The sequence below is a fragment of the Numida meleagris genome, chromosome 3 (assembly GCF_002078875.1).
Source record: "Numida meleagris isolate 19003 breed g44 Domestic line chromosome 3, NumMel1.0, whole genome shotgun sequence".
Classification (NCBI taxonomy): Eukaryota; Metazoa; Chordata; class Aves; order Galliformes; family Numididae; genus Numida; species Numida meleagris.
Genome location: NC_034411.1, coordinates 48084867 through 48099409, shown reverse-complemented (window position 1 = coordinate 48099409; position 14543 = coordinate 48084867). Strand labels below are relative to the sequence as shown.

The window sequence follows — 14543 nt, the reverse complement described above, 5'->3', positions numbered from 1 at the left end:
GGAAATCAAAGGAGAGTCCAACAGCTACTTTGGTGAAAGATATATTACACATTAGCTGGTGACAACACTGCTTGCTGAAATTAGTGGGAAATATTTGTCATAAGTAACGAGAGCACAAAAATTTAATTCTCCCTGGAGGTCTGTCTTGATAGAATAGCTGCTTAGGCAAATTCCTAGATGTTAACTGTTTCCAGGTTTTTGCTAAATAATTTTGCAAAGCACATTGCTGACGTTTGCATCTGCAAGCCAGATACATTTACGCATGGTGAACTGCTTCTCTCACTAATGAGAATAATGAATTTTAATTACAACTGCATTCACATACTCCTCATAGGTGTATGTAGCAGAATGAAGCTCTGTGTTACATTACTTCATATCTGTTACATTACAGCATTTCTTTCCAAATCTCTTGCAGACTCTCCTACCCACGGGAAAGACTACATTTTCTGTTTTGGCAAGGGTAAGATGGCCTGGGGAGAATCCCTGCTCTTTAGTGTAGACTGTGTAACTAATGAATGGAGCACATCACTGGTCCTGTAACCCCCAAGCATTTCAGAAAACCAGTTGTGGAAGAACAATGCATGAAATACAGTGAAATTCACATCAGAGATTGTTTAGGGAAAAAAACAACCAATGAGAACCCTTTAACAAAGGGTGTGGTAGTTCAAATTACATTATGATGGTATTTTTGAACGATCAAAACTATTAATGCTACCATTCTCACTGCAAGAAGTCAACACCAGCAGCAGGGTGGAAGGAGGGGGTAAACGACAGCAGCGCAATTAAAATCTTCTATTGTACCACAAGTAAAGATTATTCAGTTTAGGTCTGCCAAATAGGACAGTGAAACACATGGTTTTTGAGATTCCTAATTCTTGAACTGAGCAAGGCTTTGTTCCAATTTAATAGGCTTGGTTTCTGAAAAGATGGGGGTAGGGAAACCACATTATGGATTACAGCATCTCCTGCTGGCTGATGTATACAGTGAGAACGGTCACGTGAAAAAAGCTGTAAACTACAGTCTTCCATCCTCTAGGTAATGCACAGAGAAGTTAGGCAGCTCCCCAGATGCCAAAAGGTATGAAAGAAAAAGTAAAATGACAGAATGTATATTCAACTGACTTGCCTTCCAACTCCTCTCCTCCCAAAATAAGCGGCCAAATCTTTTGGGGTGAAATCCTATCTGATGATAACTTGGCAGCTCCTCCACGGTAAGTTATACTTAGAGAAGTGACACAGTTTTATTCCTAAATACATGCATTTCTTCCTCAAATTCTAAAATTTCTTCCTCAAATTCTAAAATGTTCTAGAAAAAAATCAGGTCAAATAGGTTAAAAGAAAACCAAAACAACACAACCAACACCATACAATGTTTTTTCAAAACAATATATAAACACAGCTGTGATCTCCCACTCTGTACAGCACTGATCTAACTTCAAACTTTGTTTTGTGTCCTGGAAACTGTAATGAGGATTTGTTTCTCCCATGAAGGCTTCTGTGTTACTACACCCATGGGAAACCCTGCTGCTGCTAGGCACAGACAGAGATGGGGGAAAGATCATAACAAAAGATGCAGCCATTCTTCTGCTACTAGATTCCAACGAGAGGCGCTGGACACCTCCTCTGACTGAGATCACTGGAAAATGAGGACAGCCAGTGACTCCCAGGGCAGGTCCCCACGATAGCTGTACAGTGTGGGACTTCTACATTTTGAAGCTGTGTCTTATTATTGGCTCTTTCTTCATCATGACTATTAATAGCTGCTGACGATATTACAGAAACTTGGATATGAATAATAAGTACACCATCCAATATAACGAGGGACATCAGTGCCTTTCAGGAGATCTTTACACAAATTGGGTCACTAGACTCTTCAGAGCAAGGATGAATGCTCTGTATTCATTCACAGCCATACTCAGTGTCAGCTTCCCTTTGCTTCTTCAAAGAGAATACAGGGCCTGGAGGAGGCAACAAGATCTCCAAGAACCGAAACACAGAAACATCCTCTTCCATCCTTAAGCCCTTCAAGAAACAAATAGACTTGCGAAAACTGGTAGATCCTCTGTTAACAGCAAAAACAGGCCTAGCAATGCATAGCTTTCAAAATGCTAGAAGTATCAATGTTGTCACAGTTTCAACACTACTGTTTAAATTATAAAATCTAGATCCTACCCTAGTCTCTCCATTCATATCTAACTGGTTCTCAGTATTCACTGACTTCTACCTTAGCTCTAAAAAATTAAAATGAAGGATTTTTTCCTACTGACTGTAATATAGACCTATATAATTAGCAATAATGTTAAGAAATGGTAAAATGACTCCCGAATCCATCAGTAGTAAGAATAAAAAGCACTTTAAAAATTGCTCTGTTCAGAAAACATCAGCAATCTGAATCACCAAAATACAGCATAACCCTGAATAATAAGGATTTGTTGTAGTTACGCTTAGATTTACTCTGGGGGCAATTGGTGCTACAGAGGTTATATTGTAATTATTTATTTTCTTCCTACTCCCGCACTTGCCAAACAATACAGTAATAGCTGTTGTGATTCAGAGGTAACTCTGTCAGACTTCGTCTTTTATTAGTTTTGTGCTACAAATTAAGTAGGTGCATGGGTAGTACAATCCTGATTCAACAGCTACAGCATGTCACCAGTTCAAATGAATAAGACCCAAACACCATTCTTTGTCCATTATTCTGCTTTTCACAACAGTAGTAGATACAAAACCAACACTGAATACTCTTTCAGCTTCATTTAATGACTTGGTGAATACAAACATCCCCAGGAAATAATACAAAAAACAGGAACAAAAGACTATTTTGGTTTACTTAAACCTACCTCTGTGTGGACTTGATTTGCTGCCTTCTACTACAAGATGGATCAATAGCAGATTGGATAGAGCAAAAACGCGACGAAGTTTTCCTGAGCAATGGCCTCACTGTAGAAGATCTGCACCTCTTGCCTGCTGTTTTGCAGAACTGTAGTCACTCTCTCCAGAGAAAGCAAATAGGGTGCAAATTTCCTAATGGCAGGGGTGTCATGCTAGCAGTCTTGGGTTAAGAGGTTTTCAGAGGACAGGTGGAAGAGCACTGCTGCTTTCCACTCTTCCACCTGAGGGCTGTACTGTCAGAGGAAGATTTTTATAATTTATTTTTTTAAAATTTTAATGTCTCTCTTCTGAGGTTGACACGGCAGTATGTAGCAGGGAGTGGGGTTCAGAGGCTCTCACTGTGGCACTTCTCAAATGAAGGCTACCTGGATGCCTGCACTAATAAGCTCTGACCATTATTTGATGATCAAAACTGCAGCACAGAAGACGGATGAGACCAACAAAACAGTTCAGTCCAGGGATAATTACAACTTTATTAACTCACATCTACAGAAGCTGTCAGCAAAGTTAATTAGTGGTTTGTTTCCAGTGACAGCATATGTATGATACACACACTTCTGTCACAACTTTCCTTCTCTACTTCCCCCACTCCCACATTAAGTATGATGACTGGTACCAATTAGCAGTCTTTCAGCAGAGCACACAGAAAGGATTTATATGGGTTTCTCCTAATACTGCTTCATCCTCCAAGCAGAGCTCTGGGGATGCAGCAGCTCTTCCAGGCTTCTGCTTTAGATGGACAGAGAATTTCAGAGCCCAAAGGTTATCAAATGTGCTCGTATCTTTAAGAAGCATAAAAGGCATCTCAGTAAATGGAAAGAAAGTGATAATTTTGAAAACCTCTTTCCCTTGACTTTCTTACTCCTGAGGACAAATACAGCCTTATCTATAATCCAGAAAGAGATTAATTTGTAATCTGAACCTGCTTTACATCTCAACACCTGGAAAAAGGCAAGGTAAACTTGTCTATGGATACTGTGAGCAGCCTTCATTTCAATAGGGATGAAAAATAAATATTCAGGAATCAATTAGTTAAAAATGACGAGGTGTTTCAGACTTGATACATCTGACTAAGAAGAAGTAGTTTCAATTGCATTCCCACATTAGTAAATTAATAATACACTCAACTTTGTTGCAAAGCAAAAGGATTATAGTAGTGACGTTGAAAGCTACCAACTGCTCTAAAATGGCAGAGAATCAAGTTAACTACTGGCTTGGCAAAGCTTTTATTTGTTTGTTTGTTTCTTACGAGAAAACAAACAGGACAAAGAATTAATAGCACCGAAATGACATCAGGCTGCTTCCCTCTGGATGCTGAGATGACCCTTCAATCCTTTGTTCATCCCTAGGATTTAATTTTAAAAGGATATGAAATGCAAGTTTCCATTCCCTGGTATGGTAATTTAAGAGAGGAGGAGGCGGCGAGAAAAACAATCTATAAATCCTACAAGTCGGTTCAGTATCAACACCAGCCATATTAGTCATAAACACATGACAGTTATAAAAACTAAAAAACAAGTCTTTTTTGTTTATTTATTTATTTATTTTTAACAGAACTAAAAACACCTAATGATATTTGCCCATTAGATGCTATCTTATAGGTGATTGTCCTTATGTTGTGGGCAAGCCTGACTTGAAAGTATGGAGAGAGATCACCAGGTGTTCTGTCCCCATTTCTAGATTCTCCAAATGTTTAATAACTACCTTTTTTTCTTTCTTCTTGAAATTCTGTTACTGGGCAAAGCTAAACCATAAAAACATAATGATCCATCCTCACAATTCCTCCTAACTACCAGTGGGTTTCTCTGTCTGGGAAGAAGTGGAGGTAAAAAAAAAAAAAAAAAAAAAAAAAAGAAAAGAAAAGCCTTTATGTTAGTGTTTTGACCTCTCTTAAATACCCAAGGCTGTTGAACAAACGCACAGCAAGTAAACTAAAAATTATGTTTTTTCTAAGTTCCCTCAATCTGCAAGTATCGTGCAATTCATTTTTATCATTTGCATTTACAAAATGTTGACAAAATGATCAAGTATGATCACAATGTTCTGCTAAAAACTGCCTAGTAACAGCTTGCCCATGAGACATAAAAAACGGAGATCAGAAAAAATGCCAGCAGAATCAGAAGAGTCATTGCCCAAGGAGTTTTAATTCAAACCAGAAACTTCAATTTCAGTGACTCATATTTTAAATTACTTTCTGAGGCTAGAAGGCAGTATGCTATCTAACAGAAGGTTTCTAATATATGGAAAAACATCTTCCCTTCCTGGTCTTTATAAAATGATCATGGTAGTTCCCAGTTTCCAAGTTCACAGAATACAAATCACACAAATGGCACTGAAATTCAACTAATTTGGCAAAGCAAGGGCTTGAACACAGAATCATCTCTGAGCCTTTCAAAAGCTGGTCATTTCAGATTAACAGATACGCCCTTTGGCATAACAGCCTGGGTGAACATATGCCCTATCTCTAGATATATCGGATACTTCACTCTGCTTGGTTTCCTCCCTCTGGTGTGTCAATTATAGCCCAGAGTCTTTCACTCCAGTTAACCCTAGTTGCTTTTAGATCCACTAAGAAAGAAGCTAAGCTGATATTTACTCTAACATGAACTTTCATTTCTGCACATGAACTGCTCTTCCCATGAAGGCAGGCAGTTTCACAGCTTCTGTTAAATGCAACCAGGATAAAAAACAGCAGGAAGGGCAGAGGTATTTAGAGCAATGGAATGGAGATCCCTCAAAGAAGTTGGCAGGAAGACAGTTCAAATCCTACCAGAACAGCAGAGAGATGCAACAGAAATCTTGGCTCAAATAGTAAAAACAGCTTACAAAAATAATGTTAGAAAAAAGATGCCAAGTCATCCCATTAGGGAGCAAATACTGAGTCATGCTTGGTCCTCAGAGGTATACACAGCTTTCAGTAAATTCAACACAAACATAAACCATTATCAGAAGATTTAAGAGAGAAACTCAGCATCCCTCTGAGATTTTACCAAAGTAAATGAGAGTTTCATGGCTTTTATACTCTTAAGTATCCTAGCCAAAGGCCTTAAGAGGGGACAGTCCAGGCTATAAATACCAATGAAGAAAATAACAAGGCAGCTTTCATCTGGCTAGACAACCAGTGCAGGAGAATCAACATCCTTCCTTCCATATTCTTTGCACATTTCTGATATAGCACATCAGAGCAGAAAGCAACATCAGCCCCCTCTGCTCCCAACTAACTGAAGATGTGATTTTTTTTTTTTTAAATACAAATAAGAAAATCTTTCTCCACCACAAAATATTTTAAACATCTCATAAAATGATATAGCATTCCTCTTTCCATTTAGGGAGGAGAATCTAACTGTGCTGCAGTTAGCAGGAAATTCCATTGACAATAAAATAAATAAATCAATCAATGGGCTCAAAAGTCTATGATTCAATTATATGGGTTACAAAGAGCTTGGACTTGACAGCTGAATGTGTTCTTCTGTAAGATTTATTTGTGAACTTTCAATTAGAGAAATGAAGTGGAATAAATTACTCAGTGAAAATGAAGATATTTAGAAGGAAAAATTAATTAATTCAGTATGGCATGACACAAAGACTGCCTGGTGCTCATAAAACAAGAGAAGCTGCACAGCTCAGAAGTAAAAATAAGGAAGGAAAGCTGAGTCTTACTACTTATGGATCTGGCAAAAGCTGCAAACTCTGGGCTGAGAGCACAGGCAGAGCCAGAACTGATTGAAAGCAGCAAGAAGCTAGGGCTTTGCCAGACCCTCAGCTAAGATGCATCAGTAAGGGGTAGGAAGGCCTGAGAAACTCCAGTGATTCACAGTAACTGAGAAGTAAAATGAAAGAATTTTCCCTAAACAATCAAAAAAAGAAAAAAAAAGGAAAAAATAAAAAAGACCCCTTTCTGCACATAAAAAAAAAGAGAAATTATATAATAATTCAGTTTAAGTCTACAACAACAGAGCCTGAAGATTTAAAATCCCCATTAAAGATTTTCTGTAGCTAGAATATAGCATCATGAGATCCAATGATAAATTTGCTATTAAGAAAATCACCAGGTAAATCAGGATACTCGAAATGAAAGACTTCAAATGTTAAATGATATAGAGGAGCTATATCGGAAGGACAGGTACTTACATTACAATTGGAAGACCCATCAAATGTTGAGTAAGAACCATCAGGCCAGTCTGTAGCATCTACAGTACTTGATTGCCTGTGCTGGGACTCATACTCCTTCAGCTGAAATTTGAAAAGACAGGGAGCCCATTTTCCAGTGAGAAGAAGCTATCAATCTTCATTAAAATAGCGAGAGTTAATGTCCTTTCATTTTTCCCCCCAGTACCATTGTGGACCTGGGAAAAGCAGAACCTTTGCATTGCCTGTCTCACTTGTTTAAAATAAACTTATTTATTTTACAATCGGAAGTTTGATGATGAGATTTATTTTCAAAAGGAAGTAATCTGTAAATACTTAATCAGGATGAATTATAATTGGCAAAACATACATTATACATCCCCATGTCAGAGGCACAGTTTAAACTGGACAGACTACATCACCATAGGCCAATAATTTCCTTCATAAAGAAAGTGAAGACCAGGATACATCTTCTGTAATTTTACAACTAGGGACTATTTTTAACATTTTCCAATTAAAGTCTCAATACATATAATTAATCCTACCAGAGTTGAATTGTTGAGATGATTATCAAGAACTGATGATGTAAAAAAAAAAAACGCTGCTGCTGCTAGTCACTCAGACCACTAGAGGGAAACAGTACCAGTACATAAAGTGAATAGTAAAAATTAGGTGGAACACTCCTCCCACAGAATTTTTAATGACAGATATCCCAATATCACGCTTTGGTAATTTTAAACTTGTGGTGTTTTTTTTTTCCTTTTCATTTTTTTTTTTTTGGTGATATGATATGATTCCCAGCAAAGCAATATTTTCCTCAGACAATAACATAACTTTATCTTCTATGATAACCTATTTCAAGACATACTGTGTCAGTAAAGTGAATTTACTCTAGTGCCAATTTGCAATCCAGCTCATGTTTTGTGAACCTCAGCTGCTGATACAGAACACCTTGTGCTCAATCTTGGTATTTTGCACACAGGATCTAAATTAAGATGGGAGTAGAAATTTTAGCATTGGCTTTTCGGCTCCCGAATAATCAAAATCTCAGCACTACTGCTGCAAATCCACAGTAATTTCCAGTTAATTGTGTTTCATCAAAATTCAGATTTTGTAAAGATACACTTGTGCCAGTCACTATATTTTAACAAAAATTACATCTGTTTTTATTTTAATATCAAATGCCAAAAATGGCTGACTACATTTTCCTGAAGGCTAAAACAAAACATCCTCTTTTTGCCTAAAATACAAGCAGAATAAACTTCAGCCTCAAAAAGTTTTAATTGCTGAATATGGAAGCATTCAATCAAACTGCCCTTCAGCCATTAGCAGCAGGGAAATAACAAGAAATGTGTGTATTCTGAGGAGAATAAGGCAAGCACAGCAAAATGTGAAGCGCTCTTTTCAGTATTTAAACAAATCTATGATCGTGCATCATAAATATAGGCTAGTACAGGTGGCATTCATCCCCCTTCGCTTTAGACAGCTGCAATGAATATGTCTATACTTGAGCTTTTCCTTGATTGGCACCCTTTATTGCCAATGGAGAGAAGTAAATGCTTTAGGACTTGATTCATTTGCCATACATTAGGCATCTATTTCTGGCTAGGCTAAATCTCACTTTTCCCATAAAAAAGGGAATCGCTATCTAATTTATGCTACCTAGTGAGATGGGACAAACAGGCAGTTTTTACCCCTTCTAATGTTTTGTAAGCAACCAGAAACTCCAGACTGGTGTATCTCACATCATAAAACATGTTTTCCAGGAAAAATAAAATGTGTGCTTATCATACCCTAGCAAGTGCTTCCTCAATAGTGATCATCTTCTCTTTAACCATCATCATCAGCTGGATCCGTTCCTCATCACTCATCGTGATCTCACTGGCCACATACCCCACATCTTCTCCTGCAGAAAAAGGCACAGAGATAAAAAGCATATATAAGAGGTCATGTAGAAAGTGGAGTATATTGGAACTGGATTTTATGCAGTCCTCTAAAATCTGGTTACCACATGGATCTGGCTGGCCAGAACAGATCCCCAGAGTAGTCTCATAGCATGGTTTGAGAGGACCGAATGATTTGTAAATAACTAAACAAGAATAGGAAGTAAATTAGGACTAGAAAACCCAAGTCTACTTTTACACTGAAATCAAAACAGTATGAGAAGGAGAGGTAAAATGTGACTGGTATCACACAATTACTGACCCTGAAGAATCAAAAGAGAAAGTGCTAATGGCAGCAAAGTCCAGAACTCAGCCCTGAGGAATACTGTGCTCATCTGAAAGAGTGGATGGGAAGCCCTTCTAGGAATGATGTGCTGGGCCCTCTCAGTTCTCTGCTGCAGACTGGCCACATCCCTCAGTCTGTTCAGTTATCCAATTGGCTCTAAGCAGGCACAGAGTGCTGCACAGGCTTTGCCTCCAACCTCCAGGACCTCATCTTCTGGTTTAAACTTTACATGCCAGCACGGGCAGAATGTGCCTCGAGAGCCAACAAGTATCTACACTTCACTGCGTAAAAACGTGACCTTTTCAACCTCATAAGCAGGTTCATATCATTTTTCACAATCCATTTGAACACAGTCATAGTGATGTAGGGAAGCATCTGTTTGCAGCAGAAGGATCTGACACACGGGGAAAGAGAAATTTTATTTGTGAAGAAAAATACTTAAAGCAATGCACAGCTGCATCTTTTGGAGAACTAGAGAAAGAGATCCGACAGTTAAAGCGGAATCAATCCTATGTTTTTACTATTTACCAGACTCACTTTTACTACTCCTTCTTGTAGCGTCTTTTCCTGAAATGAGAGTCTGGATCAAAGCCTAAAGCAAACAGGTCAACACAGCCAAGTGCCAGAAAAAGCTTTTCTCTCATCAAGTCACAAGAGAAAGCATCTTATTCATTTTGATATGTTACTCATAAGTATCTTTTAATTGCATCATTTTGTGTATGTGCCATCGCTGACAATCAGGACTAAAGGTGTTCCAGCTTCCAGATCCACAGATCTGTGACTGTCACACTGCTGCAAAGGAGATTTAATCTTTAGTGAGGTTGGATAACCATATTTTATATGGATTGGTGCAAAAATCCTTTAAAAAGATTTACCTTTTGAAGTCTGCCTCATCAGCCCTTTCTGGTTCTTTCGGAAATTCTGCCAAAAAAACTTATTTTTCTTTTTCCAGTCTGCTTTCCCTAAAAGGAAATTGGGGAGGGGGAAAGAAGGGAGGGGAAGAAGAATTTCAGAAAAAAAACATTAGTTAGTAAGCATTATGGAAGTTTTCAAGTTATATTTTCTAAGTCAAAAACAAGGATAAAAAAATTCAAATCTTCCGTTTTTCTTGATTTATTCTGTACTAGAACTATGCTGATGTAGCCACTTCAGAGAAATGCACATATTCTTTTACAGTTGCCAATGCTACAGATGACTGAGATAAGCCAGTAACTTACACACTTTGAATTATAAACAGAAAATATTTTACATTCATTTCGATATCTGTTATAGTCTCCAGTCTGTTGATAATGTCAAGTTTGGAAGTGTTTTTGAAGCTTTTTGTTGTTTTTTTTCGCTTCAGATGAACCCCAGTTATGAAGCCTAAGCCACAAGACAGATAAAGAATTCTCTAAATACACGTCTGCATATCTATATAGAAAATAGACACTTCCCATATATAAATACACACATGCACGTACTGCTACTTGGCATGAGAAATTTCATGAGACCATCAGCTACATCTGACTCTTGCTCCCTGTATGCCTTGATGGTACAAGGCTGGGACTACATGTCCGTTAATATCAGATCTGCATATTGCTCAATGACCCAGAAGTGAATTATTTATTCTAGAAAGAAGATTCAGAACAAGGGAGGGCATATAAACTGTGCTCTGTTAAATCAATCAGGGCACATGCTATGAAGTTCATGCCATCTGCAAGAGAACATACTGTGCCTGATCTGGCAGAAATGCTACTGATACAGAACTACTTCATCCCTCTGTTGTTTTTGAAAAATTCAGATGAACACTTTATTTTGTGCCACTGAGTTTCAGCACATGACTATGGGACTTTGGATCTTGTCCTTGAAGCTCCACAGTTGAGGTTACTGAAACTCTGAGGTACAGCTTCATTTCAGACTGCGAGGAAATTACTCGAGAAAAAATTTAAAAAGATACAACACCCTCGCTCCAATTTTCCTAATGAATAAAATTATGTTTTTTTAAAAAAAGCTACATACTGAGAATTTTATCAGCTCAACTAATGAATCTTTGTAGCAATTTGAATTAATAATGATAAGTTAGAAAAAAGTGAAAGACAACAGAAAACACATAGTTATTTAAGAATGCAAAATATTTCAGAAACAAGGGATAAGACTCCGGCATGACATGTACAAAAGTAACAAAAAAAAAGCTCTTCATTGGTGGTGATGGTAACTTTTGGAATACAAACAGGCTAGTAGTGAGCTAATATTTAAGAATCTGAAAGCAATATAATGAGCCAAAAAGCTGTGTATTTCTCACAAGATTATGCTGGCTGAGTAGTGTCCGAGAACACTGAGGTCCTCAGCATCCCACTTTTAAAGCTCCTGAGACTTGCCCTCCCCCCCATCGTAAATGCTGCTGAATTCTGCTGGCATTGTGTTTACTCAGCTCTTCACATCCTAGCACAAGCAAAACTGAAAACCTGCTTAAGAATTCAATTGAAGTATCAGATAAAATGAAATATACTGACCTACAGAGCCTTCTTCCGAACTTGATTTATGAATGGAGAGCCTAGAACACAAAAGAGAAATGGACTTATTGATGCAGACCTCTCACATTTCATGGGAGCTGTCTGATTACAGTAAATTATAGTTTCCAAACAATACATCATGGGCCGTTTTCTCTTCCCCTTTCTTCCAAATGCAGCAAGTTGGAGACAAAAACTAAGTTCACTGGTCTGACCACAGTACCTGAGTTCCCCTTTGAAAGCTCAGTAACAAACCTTTTGTGACGAGCACAGAAAAATATAATACTGACAGAAACCTACAGTTAAGCCAAAAGCATCTAGGAATCCTTCAAAAAAAATCTTTTCATGTACTTCCCTGCCTTACACTGGTTTCCTTAAAACTGTGGCACAGGGATGCTGTGTTTGTTTAGGTTAATAACAGCTTTTGGCTTATTTGTTTTTCAGTTGAAGATGTCTTATAAATATGCATTCATTAAATTTCAAAAAGCCACTGTGAGGAGGACATGAGTAGCAATTTAACAGGGTGAGGAAAATCTGCCCTGTCAAGTGAGACAGGACACTATCTGTGTGCTTTTCCACCAATTTATGTTCCCTTACTCAAAAGCTAGTTAGAGAGAGTTATTTTAACAGAACACAGACTTTATAAACAACCCAGTAAAACAGTATGTCAGTCTTTTGTTCTCACTGCTTATGTTCATTGAACCAGTTTTCCATATCGGATTCCAACTCAGTACCAATAGTTCATTTTGGGTTCCCTGATGAGACAACACTCTCTCTTCAGGTTTTTTTGTTGTTGTTGTTTTGTCTATGTTAATGGAGCTAATAGAAATTACCAAATCCTGTGAAACTCTTTTAAGCCTTCCTATGGGAATCTCTATCCAAGCTGAGCCAAGCCAGTGAAATGACTCTTGCTCTTCAATGACTTTGCTTGAGGCTCCAAGTGCAAAGCATTATTGCAGTGCTTTTGCCAAGAGCTCTGCCCTGTTACATGACAATGCTTTATTGTGCTGTGCCTGTTCTGTATCCATGCAAAATGAAAACATATACATCCCAGCATACCAAGAAGACTTCAAGCCAAATCATTCTGTAAATGAGGCCATGTAATACATACATGTCATGCTAGTTGCTGTCCATTGTGTTTGAACAGGATCCTTGCATTTTCCTAGACTCCCAGAAGAGGGCAATGAAGAGTTTTTGATAAATTCAATCAACCTCTTGAAGGAAAATTTTAGTTTAAACCAGTTGAGAGTTTAAAAGATGTAGACAATTACTAGCCAACTTCTTGTAAGCATGAAAAATGCACTCATCAATTTGAAAATACATCATTAGAGGGGAAATGAGACAGTATGAAGTTTCAGTTTGATTTAGAAATTCATCTGGGCAAAGAGGGCTTGGCACAGCGAAGCTTTGAAATCTGACCTCTTTCAGCCTCAGACTAACTAAAATTTAATCCAGCACAAACTACAAATCAGCTGAAGCAACCAAACTTCAGATCTGGAGTGTATCAGGTGGAAGGAGACATTTAGTGCCTTCCTTGATAGTAAAGTTTACCCTTGAAGGGGGAAAGCTAATGATATAGATGTATACCATCCCATACTTTCTGGGAAAACATTCAGTGTCAAAATTAACAGACTTTCAATGGGGCCAAAATTACATTATGAAATTTAAAGGTAGAGTTGCTAGCGATAAATTTCTTAATAAAGCAAAACCAGATTAAAAGCATATGGACTTTTATATGGATATAATAAAATAAAAAGAAAGACAACTTCTGCTGGAAATGACAGGACTAATTCAGTACTCATTTTGCATCTGAGCACAGACTTCACCTATCAAGTAAACAGCAACATTATTTATCATAAATGAATTTGGTATCCACAAATTGCACCAAACCACCATCACTGGAAAATCAAGTTTCTTTGTTGTCAGAACTTTGTCTCACTAGTGACACCAGCCTCAAAGTACAGAGGCAGTATCTTGCGCTCTTCAGCCTCTAAGTCCATTCTAATTCTTTTCTTCTCTTCCACAGTCGCCAACAACAATGCTAGTAAGCAGCAGGTGTAGTGGCAACGTTTGTGATGTAAACATCTGGTCCCTGGAAATTAGTCTGAGGCCACCAATTTGTTCCATGCAGGCTTCCAAAGAAGGTGGACAGCAATAGGAGCAAACTTGAGATGCTCCTGTGCTAGAGAGAGTGAGGAGATGAGTAGGATCCACAGCAAGCAGTCTATCTTTTCTTTTACAGCTGATTTAAGAAGTGTACTGCATTTCACCAGAGGATGCAAATTCCAATTATCATTTCATGTACTCTCTAAAGAGGAAATATTCCATGTCTGAGCTGACCTTGAAAATACTAACAGCTGGTCTTAAAGGATGGAAATACCAACAAAATCTACCACATAGAGCCTGACAAAGCATTTGCTTTTTAGTTCTATCAGACTATCAGACAACTCTGATGCTTAAAAATTCTCAGTGAAATCAATCAAGTGCCTTACTTCCTAGATGTCTAGTGAAAAATTCCATAGTGCCTCTGAGTTGCTTTATGTTTGATTTGTCATTTATACTCCCTTACTCTGTTAAATCCGCAGTCTTCTGCGAACGTGCGCCGAAAGTGATTTGTGTTCTTCCATTCATAGACTGATAACTTGTGCTGAAAGTTAATGATGCAGTGACACTTGGCAGAAGTTTCAGCACTGCGTGCCTGAAAGGGAGCCAAATGCCATTACTCCACCATGGAGGCCTTCATTTTTGTTGTGGTCTGATGTACAACTTCATTAGCAAGCTTTCACATGAAATGTACTCTGTCAC

General features: G+C 38.0%; 1 protein-coding gene across 4 annotated transcripts in view; it reads right to left on the bottom strand.

The window, feature by feature from the left end:
* Positions 1–14543, bottom strand: part of SASH1 (SAM and SH3 domain containing 1) — a 540276-nt gene that overhangs the window by 41533 nt on the left and 484200 nt on the right. For 3 of the 4 annotated variants that reach the window (XM_021389414.1, XM_021389416.1, XM_021389415.1), the window contains exons 5-8: positions 11742–11782; positions 10125–10211; positions 8814–8926; positions 7024–7125 (exon numbers count right to left, since the gene is read on the bottom strand). In XM_021389414.1, the coding sequence (XP_021245089.1) occupies positions 7024–7125; positions 8814–8926; positions 10125–10211; positions 11742–11782 (343 nt within the window). The remainder of the gene's footprint in view (positions 1–7023; positions 7126–8813; positions 8927–10124; positions 10212–11741; positions 11783–14543) is intronic. The other variant, XM_021389413.1, reaches the window with a different exon arrangement.